Consider the following 20120-nt stretch of genomic DNA (forward strand, 5'->3'; position numbering starts at 1 on the left):
CAGAGATAGAAAGCTCTCTTTCATTTAGCATGTTTTGAACATTTCTCTAAATTATCCCTGTGCACTGAGCCCAGCGACCTCAGGATCTTTTTAGTTATTTGGGATCATGCATCTGAACATCAATGATGATTATGAAGCATGGAGGTAGAAAATATAGAACATCAGAGATTAGGCTGAATGTATTTGTTCCTGAAAACTAATTTTAAATAAATATTTTTATTGGGAGGAGGGAAAAAAGAGTGTTTTTCATGTTCTTTGTAGGGCTTGTATGGAGTTTGGTATTAATTAGAACTATACTGTGATAAAGAATTAATAGCTAATGTTTTCTAGGGCATTTTGTTGTAAAACTGCTTATGCAAAAGCTAGGTAAAAAAAAAAATTTGGCAATGCCTTTGGGGTATTTGACCAGGATTCATCTCTCCCTTCTCTATGCTGTCAAACCATTTGTTGATACTTTTATTGGGGTGTTCTTATACCTTTGTCTTCTACTATGGTTTACACTTGCTTTTTAGTATCTAAGGAGATTGATTCCAGGATTCCTGTACTGATACCAAAATTCAGGGATGCTGAAGTCCCTCACATAAAATGATGTGATATTTGCATGTAACCCCTGCAGTCCTCTTGCACACTTTAAATCATTCTGGATTGCTTACCAGACCTAATACAATGTAAATGCTATATAAACAGTTGTTGGACTGTATTGTTTAGGGAATGATGATGAGAAACAAGTCTGTACATGTTCAGTACAGATGCTTTTCCCCCAAATATTTCAATCCATAATAGGTCAAATCCAATGATGCAAATCTGTGGATAAGGAGGGCTGACTGTATTTTACATACTACAATAGAAGCTCCTTAAAAGCAGGGACCATTTCTCACTCATCTTTGTTCAAATACTGACTGTTATTTCATCCTCACAGCACTTCTAAAGAACATGAAAAAACTGAAGGTTAGAATTAGGTGATGTGGTCCGGTTCACAGTGCTGGTGAAGACCAGAGGCTTGATGTTTCCAGTGCCTGAGCCTGAGTCCCACCTACTTCACCTATTCCATCCAAGAAAGATTTGGGAATAGTGGGGGTAGGAGCTGCTTTAGGAGCTCAGTATTAATCAGAGTTGCCATCTTGGGACTTTAAAAGGCAGAGCTGGTGTGAAAGCCGGGCATGTTGGTGGGGGCAGCTCTTGGCAATGGGATTTGCAAATTCTTGGGTTAGAGCTTTCTTGAAGATGCCTAAACTCCAGCCACACTCTCTTCCTCTTTTAACCTTTTCGTTTCCCCTAATGCTGTGCTGAGGATAATGGCTGCCAGAGTGAGAGCAGAGTGCATGCTTCTTGTCCTGGGATGCACTCACTGTTAGCAAGCATAGGACCGAATGGTTAGTGTCAATCTTACCATCAAAGACAGCACGGCTGTATTGAGTTGTTGATGCCAAGGGCTTACAGGTCGTGTCAAACTTGTTGCCGTAGTTCCCAATGCTGACCTCAAACTGGATGGCCTCGCCAACATCTTGCAGCATGGTGGCTGAATGGAACACGGCAGACAGGCTGTACTTCCGCCTTCGCTGATATTTCTATACAGTATGAGCAGACATAGAGAAGTTCAGTGAAGTTCCTTTTGCCTGTATTTGCACACGGATTTCTAACAGATGTAATTTTATAAACCCAATTGATTAGTGCTGAATTAAATACCAGTGGAGAATGTTCTTGGACCCAGGAGTTTCCCCTTGTACTCTCACAAATGAGCCAAGAAAGAAGTGCTAAGATGTATATCACTGTGCTGACTGGAATAAGGGTAAAAAGTGTGGCAACAATACCAAGTCTATCTGCACGCCACAGGCTAAGCAAATCATGTTACTGTCATATAAATGAATGAAAGTTCACAAAGACTTAAGTATACCCATATGTGCAAAATAGAGAAAGGGTGTATCTTAAGTGAATTCATTAAATATATTTTTAAATAGTATCATGAAGGAGGTTTGGAAGAATATAACTCAAATTGTTAACAGTAGTTATATTGGAGAAGACAGATTATGCAAACTTTACTTTTTAATTTATATATGTTAATTTTTTGGAATTGCTTAAGTATTATTTTTTCTAACTAGAAATAACAATAAAGCAAAACAAGCCAGACACAGAAAGACAAATATCATGTTTTTTTTTCATATGTGGAAACTAAAAAAACAAAGATGCCCTGAAAGTAGAAGAGGGACTATTATGGTCTGGAAAAGGAATGATGGGGAGAAGGAAGAAGGGAGATAAGAGTGGGGGGAAAGGAAAGGAGTGAAAATCATTGATTTGTACAGCTAATACATGATAATAATTATAAAAAGAAATCACAATAAAGATTTTTAATGTTAGATTTTTAAATAAGTTCAAATAGGTAAACTTTCCCTTCTCTAAATTACTGATTTACTGGGGGCATGTGTGTGAGGAAGTTGAAGATATAGCCAACAAGAACCACACTGAGTCTATCAGCTTAACAGAAATGACCCTGAGCCCTCAGGCCTTCCTTCATGGGTACGAAAAATCTCTTGAATCTACATGCTGCCCCAAATCCTTGCTCACATGACATTTCTCCTTCTTGTTGGCTTCACTGAACTTTAGGCAGTTTGCGTTCTTCAGTCAAACAGCTACGCGATGGTTTAAGTAGCCATACTTTGCCATGTGTGAGGCCTTCTGCCATTTACTATTGCCCGCATCCAGAGTCTGTCCTGGAACCCTGTTGGTATCCAGTCTCTGTGCACACTTGCCCCAGTAGGAGGTGAGAACTTCAGTGTTTATCATCACAGCCACACATTCTATGCTCCACTGGTGAACTTATGAGACCCACAAATGACTTGACAAATTTCTCAATGCAGCCAGTTTAATTCAAAAGCCCTTAGAGAAGCATCCAGACTTGTAGTTTGAGATTGGAGGTGACACAGGTATCAGACTTTGGCATAGAATGACTTTTTGTTGTTGTATTTGTTTTCTTTCCAATGCGACCTCACTAGCAATTTGGGGGCTACAATCTAAATAGGAAAGTAGTGACATATTTCGCCTCCAGGATGTTAATAAAAATTACTTGAACCCAGTAGGATGTTTGCTAACTGATTATCTTTCCTTCGTTGTCCATGTGTACCTTGGCTTTTATTCAATTAAATGAATCACAATTATAGGTGGGTCTTCTGACTTGTATGAAGCAAGAATATGGTCATATAATTGTAGAAGTACTCATGCAATCATTTCAAAACTTTTTTAAAATTGTGGTAAAATACTAAAAAAAAAAAATTGTTAGGTGTACAGTTCAACGGCAGTGGGTACATCCATATTGTTGTGCTACCATTACCAGCCATCCACACTTAGAACTCTTTTTATCTTGTAAAACTGATGCTATGTACTCCTCAAATAACAATTCTCCATTTCCCCCTCCCTCCAGTCTATCTGTCTCCATGAATTTTACTACTCTAGATACCTCACATAAATGGAATCAGGCAGTATGTCCTTTTGCATCTGGTTTAATTCACTTAGCAGAATGTCCCCAATATCTTTTATGTTGTAGCATGTGTCAGAATTTTCCTTTTCTTTCTTTCTTTTTTTTGGGGGGGGGAGGGGGGTGGTATTAGGGATTGAACCCAGGTGCACTTTACCATAGAGCCACATCCCCAGTCCTTTTTATTTTTCATTTTGAGACAGGGTTTCCATAAGTTCCTTAGGACCTTCCTAAGTTGTGGAGGCTGACTTGGAACCTGCTATCCTCCTGCCTCAGCCTCCTGAGTCACTGCATTACAGGCATATACCACCGCACCCAGCTAATTTCCTTCATTTTAAAGGCCAAATAGCATTCCATTGTAAGACTATACCTCACTTTGCTTATCCATTCATCCATGGATGCACATTTGGATTGCTTCTACCTTTTGGCTATTGTGAATGATCCTGCTGTGAACATGGGTGTGCAAATATCTGTTTGAGTCTCTGCTTGCAATTCTTTTGCATCTATACCCTGAAGTGGGATTGCTGGATCATAGGGTAACTCTATTGTTCATTTTTGGAGGACTGTTTTAAGAAACTCTGGCCGTGCAGGTAGCTTGTAGTCTTGAAAAATCCCTGGACATTCCATCATTAGAGTCTTCATTTTGGCTAAAGGAAATTTTTGACATGGCATAATAAACTTCCAATAAGACTTTGTCAGAAACTCCTCTGAGCTTTAGTATTTATAGAAGTCTTTCTAGCAGGGCGTCGGTGCACACCTGTAATCCCAGTGGCTCAGGAAGCTGAGACAGCAGGATTGTGAGTTCAAAGCCAGCCTCAGCAACAGCAAAGCGCTAAGCAACTCAGTGAGACAAAACAAAAATACAAAAAAAGGGCTGGGGGGGCTGGGGTTGTGGCTCAGCGGTGAAGTGCTCGTGTAGCACGTGCGAGGGCCTGGGTTTGATCCTCAGCACCACATATAAATAAATAAATTAAATTAAAGTATTAAAAAAAGTGGGGGGGCTCAGTGGTCAAGTGCCCCTGAGTGCATTCCCTGGTACCAAAACAGAAGAAAAAGTCTTTCTCTCAATTGCACACTGAATCACCTGTGGGGCTTTACCTGTGCATTGTGAGTTTAAAAGCTTCCCTATCTTGGTCCACTGTCACTTTTGTAGAGGGGATTTGGGGGATTGAAGCTACTTGTCAGGATCTCTATTTTAACTACTCACAACTAAGCCCTTTGAACTATTCATACTTCAGAACTGTGTAGAAATTGTGGGCTTGAGTCTAAATTGTGTAAAAATTAAAAAGTAGGAAGTTGTTTGTATTAGTCAGTATAACTTCTAGAGAAGGGAAGGAGCTAAAAATAGGAAACATAATTTGGGGCCTGAGTCAGGGCACAGAAGAAAATAACTGGTACTTAAGCCACAGCTATCTGTTAAGCCAGAATCCACGGAGGACAGACAGTTCACGGGGATATTCAGGAGGGTGGAGATGCTGTGTCTGGCTGGGTCTGCCATTCCATTAGAATTTCTTGGATGCTCTCATGCACAATTTGCAGCCACCCACAGAAGCCCTGATAGGACCCTCACTCTGGAGATTCTGAGCTCTGAAAAGTACAGTCTGGGCTTCTGGCCATCACAACTCCCAATAGAGGAACACACTGTGAGCAAACTGCTATCCACGGAGCATCCTCGGACACTCTGCCAAGTCCAGAGTCTAGGAAGAGTATCCCTGCTATCTGGGCCCCACTGCCTTACATTAGGGCAGCTGAAAAATGGGCCTGCCTCCAGACCTTTCCCCCTTCCCCTCTGCCTTAAGAACACAAAGAGATGGAGAAAGGAAAAAACAATAAGCACCATTTTAGAGAAGCCGTGAGCCTCAGCTTTTGTTCAGGACCCTCCCTTAGTTGCCTTGGGGCAAAATTGCTTACTGAGAAGGAAAGTTAAAGAATGTAAATTATAGTCTGATGGACCCGGATGGATGGATGTTTCTTTATTGGGTAAGGCTTGGGGGTTCTCCTAATCTTCAGTGACAAGCAAACACAATAGATGAGGTGGCATAGGGCAGGATTTCAGAAGTCATTTTGGGGAAGGAGGTGATTTTTTGCTAAGCCGGTTACTGATACAAGGTAACCGTTTTTGAAAGAGGCTGAGGGTACAGACATGAGACATTAAAGGTCAGTAACAAGGAAGATATGCTCCAAAGAAAGTTGCCCAACTTGACATCTTTGACCTGTTTATTAAAGGTGGCTGTTCACTGTTGGAGCTGGTGGAAGAATCTGAACATGCTGTTTCAAATGATATTTATGGATCCCTAAAAGTGGGCCAGAACAAGGAGAGATCTCAAGGAGGCTTCAGCTGAGGGGGAGAGAAAATGCGATTCCATAAAAAGTGCTACGAGAATATGTTAAATCGCACACAGGAGGTGGGGAAAGAGGAACAGGGAGGATGTGGTTCAAGAACAGATTCCTGAAGATGGAGACCAAAAAACGGTCCTTCTGGGACAGGGCAGAGGTTCCAGAAGCCAGCAGGTGCTTGAATAATAATTGGTCTGCAACATTTGATCTCATGTCTGCCTGATTCCTTCTGTAGAAGCTGCCAGGGTGGCCCTTGTGGTATCCACTGCATTGCAAGATTCCCTGCCCAGACCCACTTGGAGCAAGCTCAGTTCTGCTCTAGGGAGATGGGGGAGTTCTTGATCCTCTAGCAATCGTGTTGCCTTTTTGTTGTGGCCTTTTGAGCCACACCAAAAATTTTTGTATTTGCATATGACGCAGGATGTGGCGCCTCTGTAAGGTGGACAAGGGACATATGCACTCTAGGTTGACTGAATTAACTTAATCTTCCTGGCAGTGGCACAAATGTGCCAGTCTCATTCTCCTCTAGGGCTCCTGGTTGCTTCAAGTGTGGACAGGTCCTCAGAATCTCAGTTCTTTTCCTTTTAGTGATGTTAGACTCTTCCATTTCTGTTTCGTTTCATTTTTTTTAATATCTGATTTTTGTTGTTGTGGTTGTTAAACTCATAAAAAGCTATTTTGTTGTCTGTGTTTAATAATTTGGAGCTAAAAAAATAAATTCTCTTTTATATGCCAGTTAATAAAAAGCTATTCTTTGATATTGTTGACACATACTGTGGACAATATATATTTTTGGCTCTTTGGTTTTTTGGTTTTTTTTTTTTTCTTTTATCTTCATTAAATGAATGAAGTGTGTGTTTGCCTGTGTGTATGTGTGTGGGGGTGTTATTTGCACTAAAGAAAACTAATTTGATTTTGCATTTCAGTTAATAAAGGGTTTTTATTTTATCCTTTGTTAGGTCCCTCTCCTTGCCATGTTTCCCCTCCTCTCATTATGGTTGTTTGAAACAAAGAGAAGAAGCATGGACTTAAATTGTGTTCAGGTGATGGAGCAAAAAAATATAGAGAGACATCATAATGGTAGAATGTTCATCCGCCATGGTATTTCTTCACACCTTTCATTCCAGCTAACATCTTTAAGAGCCAACTTAAGTCCATAACTACTCAAGTCCAAAACTACATGCTGTCTCTGTGCATTTCCTTGGAGGCCTATAGATGGTTTCTAGCCATCTTTCTACATGATTCTGGCAGTAAATAGCATGAAAGTTACCTCATCTTTCCATCTGCCCTCTCCTGTTTTTCTTTTTTCTTAATTTGTCTTCAAGGTCTAGTGTAACTCCTAGACTTTAAAGAGTTGATAGTACTATAGAGTGGATAAAAAGATGCTGACCAGGACCTCAGTGACCAGAGGATCTGTTGCTTTTGGTTCTGTGTCTCTTTAGCACATAAAAAGGACATGAAACGGGTGTGCATTTTGTGATCTCACAGCAGAAACTCCTGGAATCTGCCCTATGGAGGCTCTTCTTGGTATCTGACCTATTCTTCAGAATTTGGCTTAAAGAGTCAGGATAAGTCCAGCACTCAAGATCTTCAACTGCTCTTGGTCCTTTTTGGTATTATATTATGTGGACTGGTCTTTTGTGTCTTAGTTTGCTTGGGCTGATAAAGAAAAAATATCATAAGCTGGGTGACTTATAAATAATGAATATGTATTTCTCACAGTTCTAGAGGCTGGGCAGTCCAGGATCTGGGTGTCAGAAGATTGGTTGTCTGATAAGGGCCATCTGACTATGTCCTCACTTGGTAGAAGGAGCAAAATAGTTCTCCAGGGCCTCTTTTAAAAGGGTGCTAATCTCATGAAGGCAGAGTTCTCATGATCTATCACCTCCTAATACCATCTCCATGGGCGTTAGGTTTCACCATATGAACGTGAATATTCAGACCATACCAATTTGTAAGGAATATCTTCCTCAGATTACAGGAATCCTCAAAATTCAAGAGCATCATAATGAACTATTCATACTCTAACATTTACCTCAACAACCAGCAGGTCATCATTTGAAATGGGCTCAAGCTTCTTATCTGGTGGTGTCTTTTCAAGGAAAGTGCTTAATTCAACCAAGATCCTGCCTCTGTAGGCAACACCTTCTCCCTGAAAGGCAAGAACACAAGATTATCCTACCAGACATGGATAACAGCAAACACAACTCTGTCTTTTGGTCAGGCTAATACTGCTACAATCTCCTTCTCATGGGTCTAACCTCCAAAATAGATCTGTCAGCAACTCTTGCAGCTAGATTCAGGTCTTTGGTTTCTTTTCTTTAATTTATTCATTTTTAATTGGTACATTATAGTCATACATAAAAATGGAATTCCTTGTGATATGTTCATACATCCACATGACAGAGTTTGGCTGATTTTATTCTTCTCTTCCTCCTCATTCCCATCCCTCCTTCCTACCCCTAATTCCCCTTCCTCTTCTACAGGGTTGTCCCTTCTATTAGTTTCATGGGCTTCTTACTCATGTTTTTTTTAATTCCTTATTTCTCCTTAGCTTCCACATATAAAAGAAAACAATCCGGTATTTTATTTTTATTTATTTTTATTTTTTGTGGTGCTGGGGATTGAACCCAGGGATTTGTGCGTGCAGGACAAGCACTTTACCAACCAAGCCCTTGATCATGTCTTTGATTCTGAAAGAAGAGCCATCTACTTGAAGAAGAGTCCCAAAGAGTGACATGGGGTTCTAGGGCCGAAAGCAATCTTAGCCATGTCTGAGGACAGAGGCTTTTAGGCCATGCTCTGAATCCGGTAGGGGGTCCAAGAGGCAGGGAGGTGGAGGTGAATGCGAATAAGCTTCCCTCATCTTACTCAAGCAGAATAGCTCTGCAGTTATCTGTGTTAACTTGGCTCTTTTTTCCCTCTTCTTAGAATAAGGAGGCTGCCATGCTCGAAACTGGGGCAAGTCTCAGTAGCCAGGAAGTAAAGGAGGAAGAAGTTCTGGGTGTAGTGGAGAATGAGGATGAAAAATGGACACCCGTCTCACAGTACACCGCAGCATTGGCAGTAGAATCTTCTGGAGACGGAGAGAGCACCCCAATTCCACAGCTATCTCCCACCTCTCTTTCCCAGGACTTTTTCTCTCTAGCTTTGTCCCTTTCCTGAATCATGGGAGATAACGAAATGACATTCAGCTTCTATTATAATAGAAAGAGCATTTCTCATCTCTGGGGCCCCATCTTCTCATCTATGAAAGGAAAGAGTTGGATCAGGTCAGGGATAGCAAAGTGTTTCAGCAGGCAATGCATGTCACTGCAATTGTTAGCAAATTCCTGGAATATGGTGTTGAAAAGAATTGCAAGGCAGCGTGGTGTCTTATGAGAAAAGAGAGCCAACACTGACCCTTGATGTCTTCTGTAAGTATAAAAGTTGAAGGGAAGAAATGTCATTTGCTGTCACCAAATTAGACTAGATGATCTCCAGGATTCTCTCCTATTCTCACATGCTAAGACTTGAGGAGTGCAAGGCTTAACCCTTCAACACTTGATCAGTTGTGTGGTGCGTCTGTGTGCATAGTGTGTGCAGGGGATACTCCCTAAATAGGACATTAATTACAACATTATCAGAAGGAATCACATTAACCCAGTGCTCATTAATAAGAAATTCCTTAATTGAGAGACTAACCTTTCCAGTATTTAGCTCATCATAGGGGTCTGGGAATCCTGTGTACTCTCTGGGGCTTCCATAAAGGTTCAGGTAGCAAGGTCCAAATGTCGGAACAAAGCCCACTTCTGTTTCCCCTGTATTTGCTGAGAGATGGACATCATCATTGGATTTCAGACTTTTAACATTCAATATATTGAAATAAATGTTAGTTATTAGCTATTTAAGAGAGGTTATTTTTCTCCACTTCATGAGTTAGTTGTATTAGTGAAAATTATAAGCACTCGTGTGACTTGCCATATATCCTTTCTGTTATTATTATGATATGAAATAAAAACATTTTGGGGGTATTCTGGGCAAATATATTCCTATAAAAAGATGAAGCTATTCAGTTGAAGAAATAACAAGATTTTTAAGTTGATCACATTTTTTGCAAGTTTATAAATGGCATGGTATTAAACACAAAATTGAAAATTGGGGTAAAAGATTACATTGTTTTGAGAGGTCATTTAAATTGAACATCAGATTAACTTAATTTGTTCCAAAAAGATGTCAGTTAACCTCAAGCAGTGTTAGTGTAAATCTGGCAGATGCTGCTAAAAATACATTTAAAAACTTGTGTGTAACAATGAACTACCTGCTTATGGTAATAATAAAGTGTTATTCAGAAGTGATATAAAAATTACCCTTCTCAGGGCTGGGGTTGTGGCTCAGTGGTAGAGTGCTCACCTACCACGTGTGAGGCCCTGGGTTGGATCCTCAGCACCACATTAAATAAATAAATGAAATGAAATGAAATGAAATGAAATGGAGGTATATAAAAATTACCCTTCATGACTTTGTATATCTGATTATCATCTGATAAACTCTAAATTTCTGCTGTTTGGATTCATCAAGACTACTAACCATTAAAGAGCAATGATAATGTAAGGAAATAGTCAAATCAAGAGGAAATTGTAGTGAAGGCTGGGAAACATAAGAACTATCTCCAACAATCTGAATGATCTCTATGTAAAAGGGATAAACTTGTCTACAAAAACAGAGTTAGGACCACTTCTGGGAGATATATGGAGGCCAACTTTGGTTCACTCAGTGTAAGGAAGAATGTTCTATGAATTAGACATGTCAAACAATGAACAGATGACATTGGGGTAATCAAAAGACGTGTTGAAGCAAAGATTTCTGTCTTTCAGGCTTTCTTGTCTGTCAAGATAATTCCTGTTATGGATGTGAGATTGACCTGATCACATCAATGGACATTTGCAACTTAAAGTTCAAAACTAAGGGTGAAAGTTAAATGTGAAGTAGCAGGTGAGCAGAACGACCATGAATAATTGACCTAACCATATAGATGTATTTCACTGTCATTTTCACTAGGTGAAGCTCCCTGCATGTCTAAATGGAAGTGTGCACTTTCAGAGGGAGGTAGAAACCAGGCATGCTAGAAGAAATTAGCCAACTAAAAATCTCAGTGAAGAGAGGCAAGGGAGGGGCATTTAACTTAAGATGTAGAAAAGTAATACATGATAGTTTAAGAATGACTCTTGGTAAACACCCTGGGTGTAACATTTCATATCTGTTTGGGAATTTTTTGTGAAACACAATCAGGATCAACAGTTTTCCTAACAGATATTTCTGTAAATCATGTTATCGTCTTCCAGAAAAAAAAGCTGGATGATTGGGGCTGGGATTGTGGCTCAGCGATAGAGTGCTTGCCTAGCACCGGCAGGACCTGGGTTTGATCCTCAGCACCACATAAAAATAAAGGCATTGTGTTGAGTCCATCTACACCTAAGAAATAAATATTTTTTTAAAAAATAAGCTGGATGAAATAAATGACTATTCTATCAAATCATACAAATTGGTTTGGCTTCATCCAGAACATTGCAAATTATTAATAAGTAGGACTTAGATTTTTCTTATGCTAAAATATTTCAGTGTGGGGGAGGAAAGTTGGGTAGGAATAAGGGATTAAAGCTGAGACTCATAAAGAAGAAAAGAAGTAATTTATAGAAGATGAATATCAGAATGCTGAATTACAGACTGTTGATGTTGGAATGGTTGCTGAAGCTATTGCTCCCTTCATGTCACAACGTGGATGGGCAACTAGAGCTCACAGAGGTGAGGTGACTTGTCAAAGACCTCACAAATTGGTAGATTAAGGTCCAGATCTTGATTTTCAGAGCTCAGACAAGATCTCCTTTCACCACCATCCACTCCTCCATTCTACTCTCATCTCATCTCCACCTGGTTCCCAAGGGTGACTGTGCTGTTTGTCATGAATATTTGCCTTTTGTTAGAGATCTTTAGGGATGAAGACACAAATTGTCAATAATGACCCACTGCAGGTCACTTTTATACCCAGGGCTTAATTCTTTTTGTCCAACCAAATTGATTTTCCAGTTTAAAACATTTAAAATTCCTTTTGACTTGTTCAGTTGGGTATTAACATAAAGAACCCTCCTTTCATGTGTTCATGTGTTGCTATGATTTGGATGTAAGGTGTCCCCCAAAAGTTCATGTGAGAGACAATGTAAGAGGGTTTAGAGGTGAAATGATTGGGTTATGAGAGCCTTAACATTATCAGTGCATTAATCCACTTGAAAGGATTAATTGGGTGTAAACTATAGGCAGGTAGGGTATGTCTGGAGAAGGTGAGTCATCGGGGGCATGCCTTAGGGGTTCATAGTTTGTTCATGGTGAGACAAACTCTCTCTTTCTCTCTGCTTCTGGTATAACGTTCTGAGCTGCTTTCCTCTTCTACACACTTCTGCCATGATGTGCTGCCTCACCTCATGCTCACAGCAGTGGAGTCGGTGGTCCATGGACTAAGACCTCTGAAACTGTTTCCTGAAATTGTTTCCTCCTTAAAATTGTTCTTGTCAAGTCATTTGGTCACAGCAGTGAGAAACCTGACTAAAACATGTCAACATGGTCTCTTGGGAAAGCTATTCTCTCACAAGCTAAGTGTCCTCCTGCCATTAACTATTCCTAACCCATTTTATGCAGCGTTGTCACCTCAAACTTCCCAGTGTCCTTCCTGAAGAGCCCATAAAAAATAAAGTAAAAATTCTTTATCTTGGTCATTGAGTTTCCTGTGATCTAGCTACAACCTACTTCTTTAAATATATATTGCTAGTTACAGATGGACACAATATCTTTATTTATTTTTTTATATGGTGCTGAGAATCGAATCCAGTGCCTCACACATGCTAGGCAAGTACTCTCCTGCTGAGCCACAACCCCAGCCCTACAATCTACTTCTTAAGCAGTATTTTTCATGCCTTTCATGCCTCTCTGAAGCCATTGACATTTTTGACTTCTACAAATTATTACTATACATTTTAGTTTTTAGAACTTTAGATACTGCTTATCCCTGTGACTAGGGTATAAACTCCTTTTAAGGGAAGTGGCAGGATTTAAGCAGGTTAAACACCCAGTACTACTTCTACAGAGTACTGCTACAGAAATATCTGTTAGTTGGTTGAACAAATGAAGGACTGAAGTGTTGTCCAACCTGCAAACCTAAGGATTGCTCTGTGTTCCTCCCAAGTCTGATTACAAGATGATGAAATTTATTTCTTAAAACAATTAAGAACTGGGCATTGTGTCAGTTATATAAAGGCAGAAGACATCATTTTAGAGGAGCACTGACCTTGAGAGTTTGCAAAGCTTTACATGTGCAATATCTTTTCACCCTCTCACACAACCTTGGGCAATTAGCATAGCAGGCCTTACTAAATTTATCTGCCAGATGACCTCTCTAAATCACAGAATCTTCGTTAATTAGAGAAACAATAACATCTGCCTTGGGAGAACTGTGACAGCCAAGACTGAGCAAACTTGCAAAAAATGGCGAGTGCTATACAACCCAAAGTACATGGCATGATGCCTTATATTCGGGAGGTGACCTTCAGGGTAAAAAGTGGAAAATGTTCATATCTTCCAACCTAAAGATCCATGTTGGAAATGGGGAAAAGCTACATCATCATTTCAGAATAATAATTGATTTAGTGCCCCATATTTCTACCTACTGAACATAAACAATGACAAAAAATGTTATATCTCACAAATAATTATCTGCAATGAAACCACATGAGAGGTGTGTGCATCTAGGGGAAAATAGGAAAGATGTGGCAATGTCTGATTAGCAAATTTGTTTTAAGCTTAGCCATGCAACACACCCATATACTCATAAGAAAACTATTACTCTAGCAAAACTATTTTTGAAGCAGCAAAATGTCAAAAAAAAAAGGTTCTAAAGGGAATCAATTAATATATTCTTAGTAAGGTAATAGTAGATAGAAAGCTTTAGTAGACAGCAAAATTACAAAGCATAAACCTGTATATGATGCAGACCCAGTTCCCGAAGATGAGAAATCTATATAGTAAAAATATGATTGGTTAAAAAAACAAGAGCAACATGGCATTATAAAACAGACACTGAAAAGTTAATCAAACCTTGTGCCAGGTAAGTGATTAAGCAACAACAGAAAAATCCCAAATTCAGACCCAAATCACATGACACTCTTGTAATTTATACAAGTCTTATGGCTTAAATGTAAAACGTTTCAAGACTTTGTGACAGTTTTCAGAGCCACCACACACAAATGACCCCACTCCCCAGTTCCAGGGAATAGGTATCTAAGAAGAGCCAGCTTCCTACCACCAAGGAAGGTCTGGTGAAGTTACCAACGCTTCCTGTTTTTTTTTTAAATAAAACATTTACTTGTCTTATGGCTGACTTAGTTGGGACCAAGGCCAGAATATCCAAGTTAATTTAGTCTGAGGCTGTGTAAGCAAACGCCTGTAGTTAAGCTTGTAGTTAATGGCACATCGTGTTATTCAAAGCATGGTTTGTTCTTCTGAGGGTGGGATGACAGCTCATTGTTATTTTGAGACACTAACAGACTGCAGGGCCTACAGTGAGAAGGTCTTGGAGAGGGGCTGAAATTGCTTTAACCATTTCTGGTTTTAATTCTTCTGGATGGGAGTGAGTCTGTTAAACTAAATGGTGAGTCTGTTAAACTAAATGAAGTAGTTAGCAAATATTTCTTGAATAAGTATGTTTAGATATTAATTGATATCTTCCTACTATAATAAATGGATTTAGGTTCTTTTTACCCTCCCTGCATACAGTCATAGCATGATTATAGATTCCTCTATTGGTTCTCTCTGTGATTGAATCTGCAGTGGTATCTGGATTGCTTACTTTCTAAGAAGAGGGTACTGGTGCTCCTATCTTCCACCTCCTTCTCCTTCTAACCTCTCTTTTTCTGTCCTTCTTTTACATTGTAATGGGAAATGACATTTACACTCTGTTCAGAGCTTGGGCTATGAGTTTTATAAAAATTAAGAAAATATGGTTTCCTGTGGCACAAACCTGTGATCCTGTGACTCGGGAAGCTGAGGCAGGAGGATCTTGAGTTCAAGACTAGCCTCAGCAATTTATCGAGGCCTTAAGCAACTTAGCAAGACCCTGACGCCACATAAAAAAGAAAAAGGGCTGTGGATTTGCCTCAGTGGTTAAGTGGCGCTGGGTTCAATCCCTGGTACCAAAAAAGAAAAAAGAAAAGAAAATAACAGCCGGGCAAGGTTGTACATGCTCATAATCCCAGCAACTCGGAGGCTAAGACAGAAGGATCCCAAGTTTGAGGCCAGCCCCAGCAATTTAGCAAGGTCCTCAGCAACTTAGTGAGAACCTGTTTCAAAATAAAAAATGAAGAAAGGATTGGAGATATAGCTCAATGGTAACGCACCCCTGGGTTAAATCCCCAGGACCAATAAAAAATTAAAGAAAGAATAAATAGTGCTTATATTGTATTATATATATTATTATTATACATTATATTATATATTATATAATATATACATATATTGTATAAATATTATAACATATACATACATATGTATATGTATTCATTGCCATATAAATATTGTTCTCTGCAGAGGAAAGGAAAGGGTTGTGATTACACTTCTTTACTGAGAAGCTCTGGTGTTATGATCTCCATGCCACTCAGGAGAAAACATTCGTAAGATTTCTTTCTTACCTTCTACCATTTGCTTAAAATAATGACACACATGGCTTTTTATTTGAACTATATCTGTTTTGTTCACCTCTTTGTGGTTTTGGAGGGAGGATTTATAATTGCTTTTCTTTTTAACTCTGGAGCTAGGTAATAGATACTCTTTTTGCCATTTCTTGAATATCTTCCAGATTTTTATACATGCTCTTGGTTAGGATTAACAATTGTCTTTTTAGCCAGATGCGGTGGCATATACCTGTAACCCTAGTTACTAGAGAGACTGAGACAGGAAGATTGCAAGTTCAAGGCCACCCTGGGCAAATTAGCAAGACTCTGTCTCAGAGTCAAAAAATAAAAAAGGGCAGGGGATGTAGCTCAGTGATTTAGAGCACTCCTGGTTCAATCTTTAGTACTCTCCCCACAAAATCAAGCAAAATAAAACCAGATAGAGTCCTGTCTTAAGATGAGAAGAGAGGAAATGTGAGTTTCTCAGGACAAAATTTTGTCTCAAATTCTTCCACTTTATTCAATATGTTTTACATATTTGCAATTACAAGATTTTTTTTGGTATCAAAAAATAAGCTTATGGTATTAATGTATTATCATTAAGTTTTCCTCTTATCACCTTAGCTTTCTTTCCTTCATTATCTACTATAACTTCTGGCATTCACACAGAACCATAATGCCAGGTTCAGGTATACAGTGCTCAAGTGTAGAAAATGGTAAAAGGAGAAATGTACTGGTTTTAACACCTGTTAGAGTGAAAACAAAACACACACAGCTTAGGGAGGGGAGATGACATGATTCATTGACATCTGACCTCATTAATTCCCACCAAGAGAATCCTTTGAGAAGGGAATATTATTTTACATTTGGGTGATCTTGTATCAATGCCACTCTGAAAAATCAGCTGTTGACACTCTGTACTGACAATTAAAACTTCATGAAACAGCTATGGACCAAAGGCTTTGGGTAGGAGCAAGAAAGTTGTTGAACTGCTTTTTGACTGGATTATTAATTATTCTTCTGGTCATCACCAAAATATCACTGACATGGATCATTAAGCTCATCATATTCGGCTTTTAAGAAACCAAGCCTATTTCCAGGTGGCTCCCAGTTCATTCTTCCTCCAAAGTTTTGTATCCTGTCTCGTTCCAGATCTGCTGAATGTCTTACCTTCTACTTCTCCACCAGAGGCAGCAATTTTAGAGAGGTATAGATATGTTGTCCCAACGACATCATTTTTGGTGAGACGGTCCCTGTGTGAAAGAACAGGTTAAGGCCTGTATCTATAAAAATATGTCTTCATTTCAACAAGAAAGAAGAAAAAGATACCAATACATACCCACCTGAAGGAATAATTAACTAAAGACTGAAAATAGTTTTTAAAAATTAAAAGAAAGGACTGGAAAATACCTCAGACTTCAGAAATCATAAAAACCCCCCACCCCCATCTCCTGTCCAGGCTTTTGATTCAGTAAACCTGGGTTAAGCACCAAGAGTGTACATTTTAAGTATATTCTGATGCAGATGGCTTTTTAACCACCCTTTAGAAACACTGATAGAACTGGACAATTCATTCAACAGGTTCGAAAGAAAAATTTTACAGAAAGGTCACTGGATTTTTCTATGGCTACACTTAATCTCATTGTCATAAGGTGAATCAATGGATTATAGCCACGTTACATTAGGAGCATAATGTAATTATATCGCATAAAATAGTTCTATGTGTCTTATTTGACCATGTTCATACTAATTGTGATGATGGCTTACCAATCACAATGGGTTCTATCTAAGGACACACCAGGCTCTATCTAAGGACGTATCACAGGAAGAAAAATTCCCTTCTAATTCAATTCTAATATCTAGTAAGCACCTACTATGTGATAGCTGCTGTTTCTCTGAGTGTGTCTGCTTGCCTGAAACCTAAATCTTGCCTATGTTGTAGGGACAAATTTGTCCACGCTCTCTACAAGTAATAAAATATCATATATCTTTCTGTGGGTATCTTGAGGAGCCTGTGAGCCTAACCATGAAATGGTCTCAGGTTGGGCACATGTTATGAACATTGTTTGCTTTAGATCTCTTATTTTTATTCCATCTAGTGTCATGTCCCCTCTGAAGTCAAAGGCCCCATGGGAAGAAGCAAAGTCTCAGTATTTGGGGGAAAGATTAGAGAATAGTATATTAGATTATAGGAAGTGACTAATAAAATATAATTTGCTGGAGAAAATGTTATTTATGGGTATTAAATCACATGTATGGGGTCTGAATATTTTTGGCTCACTCAGTGGGTTCAGACTATATTTGAAGAATCTTTAGCTTTCCCTCAGTTGTTCAAATATCATGTAGGATATGTGACCTAAGATCTGGATCCCAGTGTTCTCCAGGTAAGCAGGGTCTTTCTATTCATTCTAATTTACACTAGTTGCTTTGGAGAGGGGCAGCCTAGGTCAGATATAAACCCACCTTTATAGTGACCACAGGAAACTCTGGGATGGTTCAATTAGTAAATGGTCCACTGTAGAGTCCATAGATCAGAGTGGTCATCTGAGCTACCTATATTCCCAAGGGTCCCTGAGGCACCTGCAGCACCTTCTATTGTGGCCTGAGGGTCCAAGATGCCTTAAAATTTTCTGTCACTAAAGAAGGGAGTATTTTGTGCTGAAGGCCCTACTGTGACTCTCCATTAATTGTGGTGTAGTCACTGAACAAAGGAGCCCCACTCTCCTCCCACACACCTCCTTGTCAGTATGATAATAGGGTACTAATGAGAGTCAAATATATTCGGACAAAAGAGAGACTGTGGAGACAGCCAGGCCCAACCAGATCTTTAACCATCCAAGTGACTGTGGGCAAGTTACCTGACCTCTCTGAGCACCAGTGTCCCCATCTGTAAAATGAATCTAGGAGTCAACTCAACCCCGCCCCCCCCCCCCCCCCCCCCCCGCCACAGGGTTAATCTAAAAACTAACTGGGATAATGTAGGCCAGGCACTTGGCAGTGCTCAGAAAATGATAGCCAACATATTATGCATTTGTGATGATGATGATGATGAAGACAATGTGATATTTGCCATGTTTCCACTTTCAGAGATCCAAAGACTGAGAGCTGAATACTCCATCTAGTCAGAACATTCTAAGAATGGTCTTGTTGTAGCCAATCAGTGCTGAGAGGCTGGTTTAGTCAAAATTCCATCAGAACATTTTTAAGTGTTTCTTTGCCTTTCATTTATCCATTTTCTTACTAATAATAACAATATTGGGATGGAGATGTGGCTCAAGCGGTTACGCGCTCGCATGGCATGCGCGGGGCGCTGGGTTCGATCCTCAGCACCACATAAAAATAAAATAAAGATGTTGTGTCCACCGAAAACTGAAAAACAAATATTAAAAAAATCTCTCTCTCTCTCTCTTAAAAAATAATAATTACAACGCTCAAAGTATTTCTATCAAATACTCTGCTTTCAGAATATTTTGGTGTTTCTTCCCCCCAAAAGGGCTTACTTTATTTCTGAAGTCATTTTGGACAGCCTAATGATATTTAATCCTTGGGATTCTTATCTTTGAGCATTTTCAGATAATTCCCTCTTCTTCTGTTATGAGCAATTGAACCAAGATGTCCAAAGGTTTTCTTTTCTTTTTTTGGTGCTGGGGATTGAACCCAGGGCCTTGTGCATGCAAGGCAGGCACTCTACCAACTGAGCTATAGCCCCAGCCCCTGTCTAAAGCTTTTCTGCTAACCTTTCTTTTCTTTTCTTTCTTTTTTTTTTTTAATAATTTTTATTTTTAAACTAAACCTCCCAGTTCCAGGAGCATGTTTTTATTTCTTCCTATGGAAGAAAAGCAAATATTCCAAGAAGTGTAAGTTAGACCATCTACCATAAGATCCACAATATTCAAATGTCTAGTTCTTTACTGTTGAATTAGACATGTCTATTTTCAACTCACCAGTCATATACTGTTAGTTTTATTTTTTCACACATTGAAGGGAACTGTTAAAATGAAACAGAGAAAGGGTAATTATTTCTTCATTTATTTAGTAGCTGGTAAATATTTTTACTTTTTCTGAAAGAAAAGAAAGTCAAACCTTGATCTGGAGATTGACGACTTGATTCCACTCTGGATTTGCATTTTTCTCAATTATATTTGTGCAAACCTGTAACAATCACCAAAGCAAAACTGTAGGTATTCAGGTTTCTAATTGCCAAAAGTTAACAATATTTTCACACTGGATTATGATATCATCAGCTTAGTTATTAGTTATATACTAGTGACCTGGTCAAATTTTAGACATTTTCCCCCTTGGTGCAAGGGATTTAACCCAGGGCCTTGTATAGGCAAAGCATGCTCTCTACCACTGAGCTATACTACCAGCCTCCAAACTTTATTTTTCTTGATAATGATTTGGTAAAATGTGACATGGATTTAAAGTGATTTTTGCTTCTTCTGTGCACCAATAGCTTGTTTTTATTCATGTCTTTAGTTTGTTTTTAATAGCCTGATGTCTACTAATAGATTAATGTAACAATAAGAGTTTATTGAGAATTTATCATATGCTGTCTGAGAAGCAGCTCATCATTAACACATCCAAACAGATTTTGGATTTTGCTCACAGGTTCTTCA

The 20120-nt window shown here is 39.1% G+C and overlaps 1 protein-coding gene across 2 annotated transcripts in view; it reads right to left on the reverse strand.

The window, feature by feature from the left end:
* Myof (myoferlin) overlaps nucleotides 1–20120 on the reverse strand; it is a 147892-nt gene that overhangs the window by 63295 nt on the left and 64477 nt on the right. Inside the window, exons 14-20 of one of the 2 annotated variants that reach the window (XM_026397341.2) lie at nucleotides 19585–19653; nucleotides 19446–19489; nucleotides 16672–16754; nucleotides 13812–13850; nucleotides 9491–9615; nucleotides 7842–7958; nucleotides 1391–1568 (exon numbers count right to left, since the gene is read on the reverse strand). In XM_026397341.2, coding sequence (XP_026253126.1) covers nucleotides 1391–1568; nucleotides 7842–7958; nucleotides 9491–9615; nucleotides 13812–13850; nucleotides 16672–16754; nucleotides 19446–19489; nucleotides 19585–19653 — 655 coding nt within the window. The remainder of the gene's footprint in view (nucleotides 1–1390; nucleotides 1569–7841; nucleotides 7959–9490; nucleotides 9616–13811; nucleotides 13851–16671; nucleotides 16755–19445; nucleotides 19490–19584; nucleotides 19654–20120) is intronic. The other variant, XM_026397342.2, reaches the window with a different exon arrangement.

Source organism: Urocitellus parryii, chromosome 5, assembly GCF_045843805.1.
Source record: "Urocitellus parryii isolate mUroPar1 chromosome 5, mUroPar1.hap1, whole genome shotgun sequence".
NCBI classification, from domain to species: Eukaryota; Metazoa; Chordata; class Mammalia; order Rodentia; family Sciuridae; genus Urocitellus; species Urocitellus parryii.